General features: G+C 35.3%; 5 protein-coding genes and 1 long non-coding RNA gene across 6 annotated transcripts; all 6 read left to right on the forward strand.

The window, feature by feature from the left end:
- The first annotated feature begins 788 nt into the window (after nt 1-788).
- Nucleotides 789-1,758, forward strand: LOC130824596 (auxin-responsive protein SAUR21-like). Its single transcript, XM_057689664.1, has one exon. The coding sequence runs from the start codon at nt 932-934 to the stop codon at nt 1,208-1,210; it is 279 nt and encodes a 92-aa protein (XP_057545647.1). The 5' UTR covers nt 789-931; the 3' UTR covers nt 1,211-1,758.
- Nucleotides 1,759-3,110: 1,352 nt separating this feature from the next.
- LOC130824602 (auxin-responsive protein SAUR21-like) lies at nt 3,111-3,567 on the forward strand. The gene has a single exon (XM_057689674.1). It carries the CDS (start codon nt 3,244-3,246, stop codon nt 3,517-3,519), a length of 276 nt encoding a protein of 91 aa, XP_057545657.1. The 5' UTR covers nt 3,111-3,243; the 3' UTR covers nt 3,520-3,567.
- A 2,439-nt stretch (nt 3,568-6,006) lies between these two features.
- On the forward strand, nt 6,007-6,513 carry LOC130824664 (auxin-responsive protein SAUR21-like). Its single transcript, XM_057689751.1, has one exon. It carries the CDS (start codon nt 6,111-6,113, stop codon nt 6,384-6,386), a length of 276 nt encoding a protein of 91 aa, XP_057545734.1. The 5' UTR covers nt 6,007-6,110; the 3' UTR covers nt 6,387-6,513.
- A 1,010-nt stretch (nt 6,514-7,523) lies between these two features.
- Nucleotides 7,524-8,667, forward strand: LOC130824642 (auxin-responsive protein SAUR21-like). Its single transcript, XM_057689733.1, has one exon. It carries the CDS (start codon nt 7,921-7,923, stop codon nt 8,194-8,196), a length of 276 nt encoding a protein of 91 aa, XP_057545716.1. The 5' UTR covers nt 7,524-7,920; the 3' UTR covers nt 8,197-8,667.
- A 1,047-nt stretch (nt 8,668-9,714) lies between these two features.
- Nucleotides 9,715-13,033, forward strand: LOC130824680 (uncharacterized). Its single transcript, XR_009046776.1, has 3 exons — nt 9,715-10,762; nt 12,781-12,832; nt 12,926-13,033. It is a non-coding gene; the product is annotated as an uncharacterized LOC130824680 (long non-coding RNA).
- LOC130824630 (auxin-responsive protein SAUR21-like) lies at nt 11,263-11,689 on the forward strand. Its single transcript, XM_057689710.1, has one exon. The coding sequence runs from the start codon at nt 11,317-11,319 to the stop codon at nt 11,593-11,595; it is 279 nt and encodes a 92-aa protein (XP_057545693.1). The 5' UTR covers nt 11,263-11,316; the 3' UTR covers nt 11,596-11,689.
- Nucleotides 13,034-13,680: the final 647 nt, after the last annotated feature.

The following is a 13,680-nucleotide window of genomic DNA, read 5'->3' on the forward strand; positions in this document are numbered from 1 at the left end:
AAGGATATAGGTGGTTATGGAAAGTATTGTAAACATTAAGTCTTGTATCCAGAAATAATTAATAAGTTCTGATAACTTATAGGTGAGGCATCAAGTGGATCAAAGAGTCACAAGTTTTTAAGGCTTGAAAACAATTAACTTTGTCAGTCCCATTGAATTTGCAACAATTTCTATTATAGTCCGAATGAAAATTTTTTTTACAATTCTATTTTAGCTTTATGACACACTTTCTATCTTTAATTCTCATCCATATATTTTTTCCCAATTCTCCATTAAGTACGCCTTTCCCCCAAACACTTAAAAACTATCATATTGTTGAAATAACGCTTTTGTGATTCTACATCGAAGAATTAGAAAGAAGTTGACTATCATATATACTTGATGGGATACTCCTCATAATATTAATTGATTTTAGGATGAAATCTCATTGGGTTTGTGTAAAGTTAACTCTTCTCTTATGCGGATCTTGTTGTGTACAAGTCTAATAGCAAATTTATCACGTATTTACTGCAAATCCTATAGGCCAAAGGAAGTACTAGCATATGGGGTCTTGATATATCATATTCACATGGGCAAGTTTAGCTTATAATTTTTGGGCAATGAAATTGACATAGCGACTAATAGGAACCAAGAATAGAAAGATAGGAGAACTTGTATAGCACTATTTTGACAAGGTTTGATCATGTGGGACATAAGAAGATTTGCAAACAAACCCATGTGAGAAGTTTTATCATTAGTGAAATGGGTCATCCATTTCTATCCACATTTTTTTCTCTCCAAACCTTTAAGAAAATGCAGTTATGCACCTTACTATAAATAAGTAACAAGACTTTGAAAGATTTATCACATCCAAAATCTTTGCTAAAAATCCAAATCCTCTCAACATCAAAAAACTTATTTCAATCTTCATTTAGACGATTTCATATCAAGGATGGCTATCCGTTTTCAATCTGTCCTCTCTAACGCAAAGCAAATTCTTAAAAAAAGTCGACAAGCAGAAATACCAAAGGGATTTATCCCGGTCTATGTAGGTGATCAGGGCAATAAGACGAAATATGTGGTGCCGCTTTCTTACTTGAGCCACCCTACATTTCAAGATTTGTTACAACGTGCTGAAGAAGAGTTTGGGTTCAGTCATCCTATGGGTGTTTTAACCATTCCTTGCTCTGAAGAAACATTCTTTGGCCTAACATCTGAACTGAAGTGCTAATAGATGTATACTTAGATTCATTAGCTGTGCTAATTTTTTGGGGGTTTTTTCCCCTTAGACATTAATCATTATAGACTTTTTAGATAAACTATTACTGTACAAAGGTATACTTTTTCCCATCTATATCATTCAGATATCAGATGGTGGTTCTTAATTTAAATGAACTCAAAATTCAAGTATATTTGCTTCATTTTATAGTCTAATTATAGTTTCTCATAATGGTTCGTGCTTCTTCTAGGTTCGGACCTGCCTAGGATATGGCCTATGTCATTTGATTAAAAATCTTATTAATATGAATTGAGTAACATGTAACACATAAAAATAACAGTTAAGTTGGTTTTGTACACATATAGAGAGATGACAATTAGGCATATCATATACAAGTATTTTGGATTCGCCGCTGCCTGCTATGCTGCAACAATTCCTAATTTTCCTAAATTTACGTGTCATTTTAACGGTCGAATTAGTTAGGGTAATATAACATTATTTGTAGCAGATAATAGAGTATGGTTTGCAGTCTTTCATTCTTCTTCAGGCCCTGATCATAGTTTCTATAAGCGGGATAATGATGATGAGTAAAGAATATGGATGACAAAGACTCTTTTGGTCAAATTAGTTGAAGGGTAAGTGAAAATCTTACAAATTCCATCTCAAGTAACATGTTAACATAGTTTTCAACCTGGACGCTACCTACTAGTTCTTTGATTATTAATGATTTATGAGCAATTGAGCATTAGGTCATTTCAAGATCGTGTTTACCACTTAAGAATAATAAGTTCCTTTCAAGATCTTGTCAAACAAGGGAACAAAGTTTAGTTTGCTAAATTTATGTTGATCTGAGGAGACTGTTGTTGAAACGGATCATTAACTACTACTTTCTATCACCCAATGTCATTTAGCGACTCCCGCATAGGCTCCCACCAAAGCAAGAATTGGGAACTTAAATCTCTTATGATGAAAAGAAAATTGTTTCTGACCTTTTATTGCAATCATTTATAATAGTCAATTATGATCCAAAACTGGTCTCATTAAGGATGGATTATCAATTGATAATTAACTAAATTAAATACTGTTAATATTGTATTTATGAAACTTTGTTTATTAAATCATGTGCACTTTTATCTCTTGAGAGGCTGAATCATAACGCGTTTTCGAATCGTAGGTAGAATCGTAATACTGCTAAAATCTTACGATTCTAATTGAAACAAAATTTTGAGAGGTAGATTCATAACACAATTTCACGATTCTGCAATCTAGCGATCCGATCTAGCATATGTAGTTTCAATTATTACTATTAATTTTTGTATATACTATCTTTTACATACCCATATATTTTTCCAAAATCCATGGTCTTAATTTAAACACAATAAGTTTTTTAATTGATACTGCATTTTAAACTTTTGAAATAAATAATCACTAAATATTTTAGCATATTTAAGTTTATTTGTAACATTATACGATACTACTATTCGATTCTAACTTTCTAAATGATTTCAAGTAAAATCTCGATTCTAATAACTTTGGTTGCGTACATCTGATCCCTAAACCTCGCCTAAATAAGAGTCAATTAATAGAATTGGGACGATGAGATGGGGTTCTTAAGTTAATTGTATACAACAATTATACAACAAATCAGTTAATCAAAATCAGTCATAATCACCATCTTTGTCCCCATAATTATTGTTTGGTATCATTCAATTTACATGGATATGTTTAGCCTATTGTCCTAATCTACAAGTAATGTTATGGCACAGAAATAACAACTAACAGCAGCCACATAAATCATTTGTACAACTCTCAATTTGGTTGTGGCTTTAACAATCTAAGCAAAACAAAAACCATGTGAAAGACTTCATTAGGTGATCTCAATCTACACAATTTTCTCACTATAAGGCAATTTTCCTTACTATAAATAGCCTTTCTATAGGCTTATATTTGTACATATCTCACTCAAAAATCTATTCATAGCAAAACATCAAAGCCAAGTTCTCAAACTAAACTATTAGTATATCTTTCGTTCGATCGACTTTATTATGACAATTATGGCTATTCGTTTCCTTTCTGTGTTCTCGAATACAAAGAAAGTTCTTACAAAACATCAGCAAGTAATTGTTCCAAAAGGGCACATCCCGGTTTATGTAGGAGATCAAGCTCATAGGAAGCGATATGTGGTGCCGCTTTCTTGCTTAAGCCTCCCGGAATTCCAAGACTTACTACGAAAGGCTGAAGAAGAGTTTGGGTTCGATCATGCTATGGGTGGTTTGACGATTCCTTGCACTTCAGAAGCGTTCTTTGAACTCCTCAATTGAAGTACAAACTGACACTCAAGTAAAATGATTTTGGGCGACAATAAAATGTCACCATATTCATTAAAGTGTCGCCCTTGCACCAGGGTGTCAAAAATGCCGCTTCACAGTTAGAAATGTTGCATTTGTTGATCTAACTTTTGGGGTGTTATAATACTATATCTTTGAGCATATAACATATTCTAAGGCCTTAATCATGAGCTTAATCTTTGTACATTCTCCAATCTACTTCATTCAAAATGGTGGTTATTCTATACATAATAGAATGACTCAAAACTCAGTGTAGATTAAACTTGTATATACAGCTTTCTGTATTGTCTTTTACAATCCTTTTTAGTAGTTAAATATATCCATTTTCTGATAGTTTCTGTAAGTATTATAATATATTCCTCTTTGGAAAAGTATGCATATAGAATCAGCAATAATATTGACTTGATATACTACAGAAATCTTTATTATGTCCTGATATCATTAAATAATGCCCACCTAAGTCTTGGGAGTTGGATATACGAAACTTACTGTTATAGTTGAGTCAAGCTTCAAATTGTTGAGTCAAGTTCCAAATTTCACTTTGATGGAGGTGAGTTCGATCACCTCGTGGCTTACTTCTTGGCTTGCATATTTGAGAACGAAGTTGTGAGTGCAAGGAAGTATGAGAGCATTCGTTTTGGATTACTTGGTAAAGTGATCAAGGTCGATAAATTGGTGTGTGTTGATGATTGCAATGAAGTGCAAGAGATAGTTGCTCGAGTGGTCGAGCATATGGAGCACGATCGAGCTGTACAATAGGAGGAGAACAGCAGCTTCTGATGAGGTGCTCGACCGGTCAAGCGAAGGCTATTCAACCGGTCGAGCAACCAGTAGTACACCCATTTGTCAGTTTCTATTTAGTTCCGGTTCTTTTGTGGACTTTAAGTCCTTTTGTCCTAGGTTATTCTAATATGTTTTATGACTATATAAGAAGTCTTAGAGCATCATTAGGTTATGTGAGTAAAGCTAATTCACTAGAAGTGACTAGGATTTATCCAAGAGAGTTCTTCATTGTATTAGTGATTTTGTGAGAGACCACCATTAAAGGTGAGGTCTTTGCTTTGGGAGATTGTTCTTGAAGCTTGTAAGATGAGTCATTAATGTATTGTTGAGTATATTAATGATAAGATACTTTTTTTGAGTGGGAGGTATCCTTAGATACCTCAAATTTCTTGTGTTTTGCTTCTTCCATTGTTGTGCTCTGTTTTGGTTGTTTTCTTTGCACTTTGTTTTGTGTTTGTTTTATCACCATTCTCACAGCATAAATTAAGGATTTCCTTATGTGAAGCTGCACATGATGTTTACTACTAAGGTTAATCGAAAATAATCTGTAACTAATGTTGCGTACATCCAACTTTCAAAACTCGCCTAGGTGGGAGTATATTTGATAAAATTGGGCTTGTACACAAGACCCATACGAGAGGAGATTTATCGTTTCTTATTAATTTATTTTTTTTCTTCTTTTTAGTAAATATTTTGATAAAGATGACAAGCAATGAATTTTGCTAATAATCAAGTAATCATCAAAGGTACGTCCGCAATATTATAGTATTTTTATATTATATTTAAAGGAAAAATAAGAATGGAACTAATGGTTCGACCCGCCTGACCCCGAGAGTTGGAACCGCCGGAACCGCCAAGGAACAGTTTGGAACCACCCGGGACCGGAACGTTCGAATCAGATTTCACATGGAATTGGAACCGGATGGAACCGGAACGAAACCGGCCCAACCCAGACCGTTGCCATCACTAGGAAGGAGTATCTTATATGTATAGATCAAGACTTCATTTGATTTGTAGGTATTGGTGAATGGTGCAAAAGTTTTAGATCTTTTACAATATCTAGCTATGAGAAAGTGGGATATAAACTCTTCAAAAATACAAGCTAACCGGTGGCAATTCCAGCAACACAATGTTACATCATGATCAAGCAATCATGAAGATAACAATCACCTAATTCAAATGAGTTAAACCTTATTTAGCATCTGGGTCCTCACATAAACCAATGACAGCATTCACATTCACAAAATGCATTCCATTTGTTATCAAGCATTGACTATGATAGATCATCTAATAGCAACCAAGAAACAAATGTGGTGATAGAAGAATTAATCTATCCAAATCTTGATATTGTTCAGGTGGAGCATCCCCCTCAAAAGCAACATGTGGGTCCACAAAATGAGTGTCAAAGAGAAAAACTTGGCATACAAAGGCATGTGAGAGCCTTCACTAAGTGGGACACTTACTTTGACAAATGATTGTTGCCGAACTCTTAGTCTGTTTGACCAACCAGAAGTATTAGCTAATTTACTAGCTTTTAACTATATGGACAATTGTTCAAGTCAGATGTTATTACTAAAAAAGTCAAAAGTCAATAAAAAGTTATTTATCAAACATATCTGTATATAACTTCTATTACCAATACTTACCACTATAAATAGCTTCCAAGGCTATAGCAATTTCATCACACTCAAACTCTTATCTTACAAACTAACTCAAAACATTCCAAGCAAGTCCTAGCTAATATCTCTTAGTTATTTGCTTGCACAGATTTTCCCACAAATATGGCAATCCGATTTCCTTCTGTACTCTTGAAAACGAAACAAATCCTTACAAAAAATCAGCAAATAGTCCCAAAAGGACATGTTCCAATATATGTAGGAGAGCTAGATGATAAGAAGAGATATGTGGTTCCACTTTCTTACTTGAGCCACCCCGTCTTTCAACGCTTGCTACAACGCGCTGAAGAAGAGTTCGGGTTCAATCATCCGATGGGCGCGCTCACTATTCCCTGCAGTGAACAAACATTCTTTAATCTTACATCTGAGCTTAGGTGCTAATAGGAAAATATGAAGGACTAGTTGATGTTTCAGTTTCGGAACTAATTTTTATTGGGTTTCATTGAGATTTTATTGATACCCAAGATTAATACTAGATGTATAGACTGATGTATGTGCCTTTTTCCCCATCTGTATTAATCAGAGGGGTGGTAATTTTTATCTATTTATTCATTGATTGAGTTTTCAGATTATGTCTGGTTTTCTTGTGATCTTCAGTTTTCAGTGTGATCAAGTTAGGAAATTTTATGTTGAGGATCAAAATTTTGAGCTCAAGAACTCAATATTGAAATAAAATTACAATGATGGATTCATAAGAAATCTTATGTTAAAAATACTGTTATTTTCTGTCAATGAAGAATGTATATAACTGATAGGGTATAAAACTAATCTTGGGTATTGGGGCTTCAACTACCAACTTACGATTTTGGTTAAGACGGTTATTTAAAATGATCAAAAGCCTAGTTAAGGATACAAATCTCATCCATCCTTTCAAGAACGTAGTAGCATTAGGTAGTTAAGAACAGTTCTAGCTAGTCCAACAAGCTATTATGTAAGAGAACATGAAATAGTATAAAACCAATCTTGAGACTTTAGCCGTCAGCTTGTACATTTCAAAAATAATCTAACAAAAACTATAAGTCAATAAAGCTATTAGAGTATACAATATGTCCTAAAGCTTTAATCATCAGTTTAAGCTTTTGGTTGAGTTGGTTTCTTGACATGGTATCAGTGCCAGCTTGCCCAGAGGTCACGGGTTCAAATCTCAACCACCTATTATTTATAGCGGAATATTCAGCGTCATATATGAGAAAGGCTTGTGATACAAGTGCAACCACAATTCTAGCCCAAAGGCTCTCGTGTGTGGGGGCGTCTTAGAGTATGTAATATATATCCTAAGGCCTTAGCCTTTAACTTAAGCTTTTGGTTGAGTTGGTTCCTTAACAAAAGCTTTATCTAGTTACCCATCCTGATCAAAGCCAGAAATATTATCTTGAGTACACAGCCAAAACAAGTACTTCATAATTATAGCATGCATACCGACAATGACTCGTGATTAAACCTCTATTCCTTTTAATTTGCTATATAATCCGGATTGAGTTTAGAGGAGATATGATAATTTTTCTTTGTTTTCTCCATTATACAAGTGGCTATGGAAACCACAAAGTACACACATTGTCTAAATTAGAAGATAACAATAATATTTAAGCAAGATAGGTGAGGAAACAAGCTAAATCAATCAAATGAAAAATGATTCATACCCAAAATCTTAATTGGGTCCTTATGTTGATTCAGTATTCACATGGAGATGTTGCCAAATCCAAATATATAAGAGGTTGAAAAACTAATGAAACAAAACCCATGTGAGAGTCTTGATAAGGTGGGCCATCCATTTTTCATCAACAAAATTTCTCCCTACATCAATATGGTATAAATAGCTAACAAAACCTCATGCATTGCATATCATCCTTAGTCCTTATACCATTTCTCTTCTAAAGAACACAAAGTTCTTCTAAGGTTTTTACATCCCAACGAAATGGCGATTCGATTTTCGATCATTCTCTCTAATGCTAAGCAAATTCTTGCTAAGAGTCAGCAAGTGGTACCAAAGGGACACATCCCTGTTTATGTAGGAGAGCAAGCTGATAAGAAGAGATATGTAGTTCCACTTACATTCTTAAGCCACCCAACCTTCCAAGAGTTGTTACAACGTGCTGAAGAAGAGTTCGGTTTTAATCATCCTTTGGGCGGTCTAACGATTCCTTGCTCCGAAGAAATGTTCTTTGGCCTAACTTCTGAGCTGAAGTGCTAACAGAGAACAGTCATGGTCATCAGCCCAGTATCCTGCACAAAGTCAAGGTACGGGGGAAGATATAGCAGACAAATCATAGCCGTACCCCTCTCGAGGGAGAGGGCAGAAGAAATGTGCGAAATCAAGAAAACCCTCAGGCAGTAAAAACCCTCAAAATGAGAGATGGTAACACCAAGAGCCCTGTTAACAGAGAATAGTATGAAGATCAATAGCATGTTTCAGTACTTACTGACTGCTCTTTTTTTAGAGGCTTTTTAAAATTTTTATACATATTTAACATTGTACAGAATACATTGTACTTTTCCCTCAGCTGCATTATTCAGATGGGTGGTTCATAGTATAAAATTTTTGATACTCAAAATTTGGATTACAGTTGCAGTATTCTTGGTTTTATTTATTGAAATTTGTATGTGGTCTTATTTTAATACACGGACAAATCCAGAATATTAGTATATGATAGGTACAGGTGTTTATTTATGTCATCAGGTCAATTTCGGGTCAAGTGTTTTGGGTCGGTTTTAAATTGGTTCTAGTGTCCACATTAATTTCTATATTATTTTAAATTCATTTTGAAGTTGGGTTCGGGTCATTGGGTCTGTTTTGAACACCTCAAATGATAGGCCAGACACATATCTTTGCATGAGTACATACAGATACAATCAGAATCATTTCTGAACATATAAAAACTAGTATCATTTCTCCTATAACATCAAGATTTAAAGCTCAAATCATGTCTTAATACTAAGTTCTCACAGCTATAAATGTAACAATTTCGTTAGCTTGCTCAGAGAGATCAGATGTGTCAGGGAATCAATTCAACCAAAAAACTTAAGTTGATATTTGAGGCCCCAATATATGTTATATACTCTATCACACCCCCTCACCAAAAGCCTTTGAGCTAGAAGTTTAGCTGCAACACAGGGGTGGATAAGATTCGAACTCCTGATTTGGGCTTGTGGTACCATGTCAAAGAACTAAATCAACCAAAAACTTACGCTGATACGCTAATATTTGAGGTCTCAATATATGTTATATTCTCATTCAACGTAACGCACATTCTAAATTCCAAAACAGAGAATCCAACCTAAGCAATTGTACCAAGCATGTGTACTCACATGGATCAGTCTGACTCGGGGCCTTAGATTGTCTAGTAATCAGTACAACAGCAAGTCACTAATCACATTAACCGATATGGATATATGCTAAACATGTCTACGAATACAGAATACAAGCATAAGATAAGCCGATAAGTGTGGGATGTAGTTAACCAATTTGAGTCACACATCAATTAGATTAGAATACAATTATTAGCATCTGGGTTAATGATATCTACTTGGTATACGACAATACGCTTTCACGTGGGCATGTTCAACCTATTACTAACAAGCATTGAATGGGCCAGAGTTTCTAATGGAGCCATGGATTATACAAGTGACAGTATATCAGGTGCAGCATGGCATCATTCCCCTCAAGGGCAGCATGTGGGTCAAGAAGATAAGAAAACTAACCCATTTGGGAGCCCTTGGTGTGGGCCAGACTTCTCTAATCTGAAGAAATGAAGCAATTTTCCATAGTATAAGTAGCTGGCTTAACAATATCCTTCTCTGTAGCAAAAATCCTGTTTCTCTCAAATTACAATACCCTTTTTCCTTTCGGTAAAAACAATCTAATCGCGTAGATGGCTATACGTTTCCCTTATGTGCTTAGTATTACCTAAGGGGTGTTTACCGGTTTGACGTTTGTGTAGGTGATTTGGTTGATAAGAAGAAATCTGTGGTGCAGCTTTCTTACTTGAATCGCCCTGTGTTTCGAAAATTGCTACAGCGCACTGAAGAAGAGTTCGGGTTTAATCAACTTATGGGTGGTCTGACGATTCCTTGCAGCATATCTAAGTTTCCAAATTTGTTGAAATGTGCACTCTATTGTTCTTCATGACCCTGCCGCAAATATCGACAGAATTAGGCGTTATACATTGCAGAGCAGAATGAACGATTCACGATTACAGACAATAACGACAATGCCAAAGCTTATCTAAAAAAATTGGCCTCAGCTACATGAACTAACACCATCCTTGTTTTTAGGTAGTCAATAAAAATATAGACTTTGTAACTTGAGAAGGAATTTAACATAGACAAGCGAATGTATTTGAGTTCATAAATACCGAGCAATTTTGGAATCTAATCGTTGAAGATTCCCAAGGCGATCCATGGGATTCATAAAGGTCGGTAAATGGAACCTAAGACACAACGTATCGAGCCAAGTCCTCAAAATAAATATGAACATTGAAGGATATTGGAGCACAGATTAAGCCAGGTTGTAAATTATTGCAGCAAATTTCTTATGTTTGTAACATTTCTAAGGCAGAAATATAATTTATCGAGGTGTCTATCGAGAATATCCACATAGGAGATAGGTTCATCGCATAGTGCACAGACTCAAATAACATGTAATGCATCATCTTCATCAAACAATAAGTAAACAATTGAGCTTCAACCATCGATTTAAGCTTTTGGTTGAGTTGGTTCCCTGACATGGTATCTAAATCGAATATAACGGATGGTTACAGGTTTGAATCTCAATTCTATTCATTCTCATGTATGAGGAAATCATTTATTGCATTCGAACGTCTAACCCAAAAGGCTCATATATCTGACAGACCCTGATAGAGTATATAACATATCCTTGGACTTCAACTATCATCTTAAACTTTTGGTTAACTTACATTAGTTCCTTCAAACTAGATTTAGTAGGAAAGGTGCAAGCATCAATCCACTTAGAACCCACTTCACAGCAGCAGACATATGAAGCTAGTAAAGGTCTAGTCTAATTAAGACCCTTACGCTATTCATGTGGAGCATCCTTCTCCGAAACAACTTGTGTATCGAGGCAACGAGCCAATAAGCCTCGAGAGAAAGTGCTTAACATTCAAACTAAACAACACAAACCCATGTGAGAACTTTCATGAAGTGGGTCATTCCCAAACCCATCAACTACTGGTCTTTCAAATAGTACAAACTACCTTACTATATATAGCAACCTGATCTTTTATAACTAGATTCACTCAAAACTTCTTTCTTTCCTGATCCGATTTATCCCTAGTTTCACGGTCTGATTCCAAAAATGGCAATCCGATTTCTTACTGTATTCTCTTATGCAAAACAAATTCTTACCAAAAGTGAACAAGTACTAGTTCCAAAAGGGTACATCCCTATTTATGTAGGAGATCAAGCTGTGAAGAAAAGATATGTAGTTCCCTTATCTTACTTGAGCCACCCCGTATTCCAAGACTTGTTACAATGTGTCGAAGAAGAGTTTGGGTTTAATCATCCCATGGGTGCTCTCACTATTCCTTGCACCGAACAGACATTCTTTAATCTTACTTCGAAACTCAAGCTCTAATTCAACATGATGAAGTATGATCGACCTGATGTTTCACTTGCTTTTTTCCGATTATTTTGAGCTTTTTTTACTATATCGATACCAGGCTAAGAATAATGTACATACTAAGTCTAAATGTAACTTCCCCTACAGCATCACTCAGTAGGGTAGTTCTCGAAATCAATAGATTCATTTATTTATTCAAATAACATTTTCTCATGTATCAGTTTCTCGATTACTCGAATTTCGTATTTGCTATATCGTTATGGTTCTCAATTATAATCATTCGATAACACCCACATCTAAACGTCAACGTGTAAGGAAAAGCACACGTTAGGCCGGTTTAAGAAATAGCTTATGGTCTCGAACAGTATTTGATGGTTTGACAACCACCTTTCCTCTGCACCACATCAATGTGACACATACCATGACCAAAACCGCGTTTTTGAACTTATTTTCATACGAAACCTCGAATAATCTTGCATTTTCTAAAACTATCCAAGTAACAAGTTCAACTTTGACAAGTTTTCTGAATTACTAGTCTACATAAAGGTCCAAAAACCATTCCAAGGGTCGTGCTTCGTAGCTTCATTAAGGCTAAATGCGATTAGTAGCTATGCCTGTTTCTGTAACCTTTGATTTGGCGATGAAAATACACATATTATTACATAGAATCATCAAGGATCTTTTGAGCTAGAACAGTGCAAAATACCGCCCATATCACTGTAGAGCTTACACGATAGAAACATAGGCTAAGACTACCGTGAAACCATACGCATCTATCGCAAAAGTTGTTTCCTGATGCTTTGAACCGAATGAAGATCTATATGAGAACGTATATAAGAAATTAACCCGAGAATTATAGATTGGCCTAGTGTTTGAAGGACTTCCCTAGTGTGATGGGATTTGATTCTCACCACCTATATGAAGGATTATATTCCCCTTTTCGTTGCTTGTAGGATATTCTCTAGCCTTACTCCGAAGCCAAAAAAAAGAATTAACTCGAACTCTTCATCCCAAAATCTCAAACTTCAAATTTTAAAGACCCAAAAGAAACTAGATACTCTTGCTAGCTGTTTAAATTCCAGATATTAGTTATGGAACTGATACCAATATATGTTGCACCAATTTGAAACATTTGAACATTTAATGGTCATATGTTTAGAGTTTTCTACCTTTTATTTAATTTCGGACTTCATATGTCAGGCGATACTCGAATTGAGGGGCACCCTTTGATCGCGACCTCCAAGTGATGAAGGTATGTTGCACTAATTTGAAACATTTGAACATTTAATGGCGTTGTGTTCATATATTTTGGTGTTTTCTGCCTTTTTTTTGTTTTCCTTTGCAGTGACTTCATATGTCAGGCGATACTAAAATTGAGGGGTTCCTTTTGATCGCAACCTTCTAGTGATGAGAATATTAGTTTTGCCTTTCTTTCCACCCTTCTCAAACCTAGCCCTTAGGTAGAACTCATTGGGATGATGATGATAAGTTCCAAACAAAGAAATTATTTACACTTGCTATGATACAAAAAGGCAAATAGAAGTATAAGTGTATAACAATTACTACAAACTCTATGTAAGACTTAACTTAACCATCCGCCAAATCCTCTCTTCTTATATACTCTTATCTACTACAACCATCACTTCTACATGTAATGACCTTCTAAACGCGTAAGAAAATTGTCGTCCCAACAACTCAAGACCTGTACCTGGCTGTCCAGACACTTGCTTTATCAAAAGAGACTTTTCTGACCAGTAACCAGACATTTGGATCAAAATGTAACTGGGTTTTCTAGGCAGAACTGAGGACAACTTCATAACTATAAAACATGACAGAAATGCAAACCACTAATCTGTTTATCCAAGCTGGAGCTACAAAATTCGACAACTTTTATACACCATAAGAAACAGAACTGATGGATGAACGACAACAGATTAATGGTTATGGAGACTATACAGTATACACTAACATAGTGTCTGTAATAAATGTGTACAGCTAACTTTAAATTAAACTATATAGGAGAGGCAACATGTTCTTCATAATTAGAGTTGTGCAAATATCGCCCAAATGACCAAAATCGAATATGACTCGACTCGATCT

Source organism: Amaranthus tricolor, chromosome 1, assembly GCF_026212465.1.
Source record: "Amaranthus tricolor cultivar Red isolate AtriRed21 chromosome 1, ASM2621246v1, whole genome shotgun sequence".
NCBI classification, from domain to species: Eukaryota; Viridiplantae; Streptophyta; class Magnoliopsida; order Caryophyllales; family Amaranthaceae; genus Amaranthus; species Amaranthus tricolor.

Excerpts from the sequence above, each read along its gene's own strand:
- LOC130824596 (XM_057689664.1), top strand. The coding sequence starts at position 932 with ATGGCTATCCGTTTTCAATCTGTCCTCTCTAACGCAAAGCAAATTCTT.
- LOC130824630 (XM_057689710.1), top strand. The coding sequence starts at position 11,317 with ATGGCAATCCGATTTCTTACTGTATTCTCTTATGCAAAACAAATTCTT.
- LOC130824642 (XM_057689733.1), top strand. The coding sequence starts at position 7,921 with ATGGCGATTCGATTTTCGATCATTCTCTCTAATGCTAAGCAAATTCTT.
- LOC130824602 (XM_057689674.1), top strand. The coding sequence starts at position 3,244 with ATGACAATTATGGCTATTCGTTTCCTTTCTGTGTTCTCGAATACAAAG.
- LOC130824664 (XM_057689751.1), top strand. The coding sequence starts at position 6,111 with ATGGCAATCCGATTTCCTTCTGTACTCTTGAAAACGAAACAAATCCTT.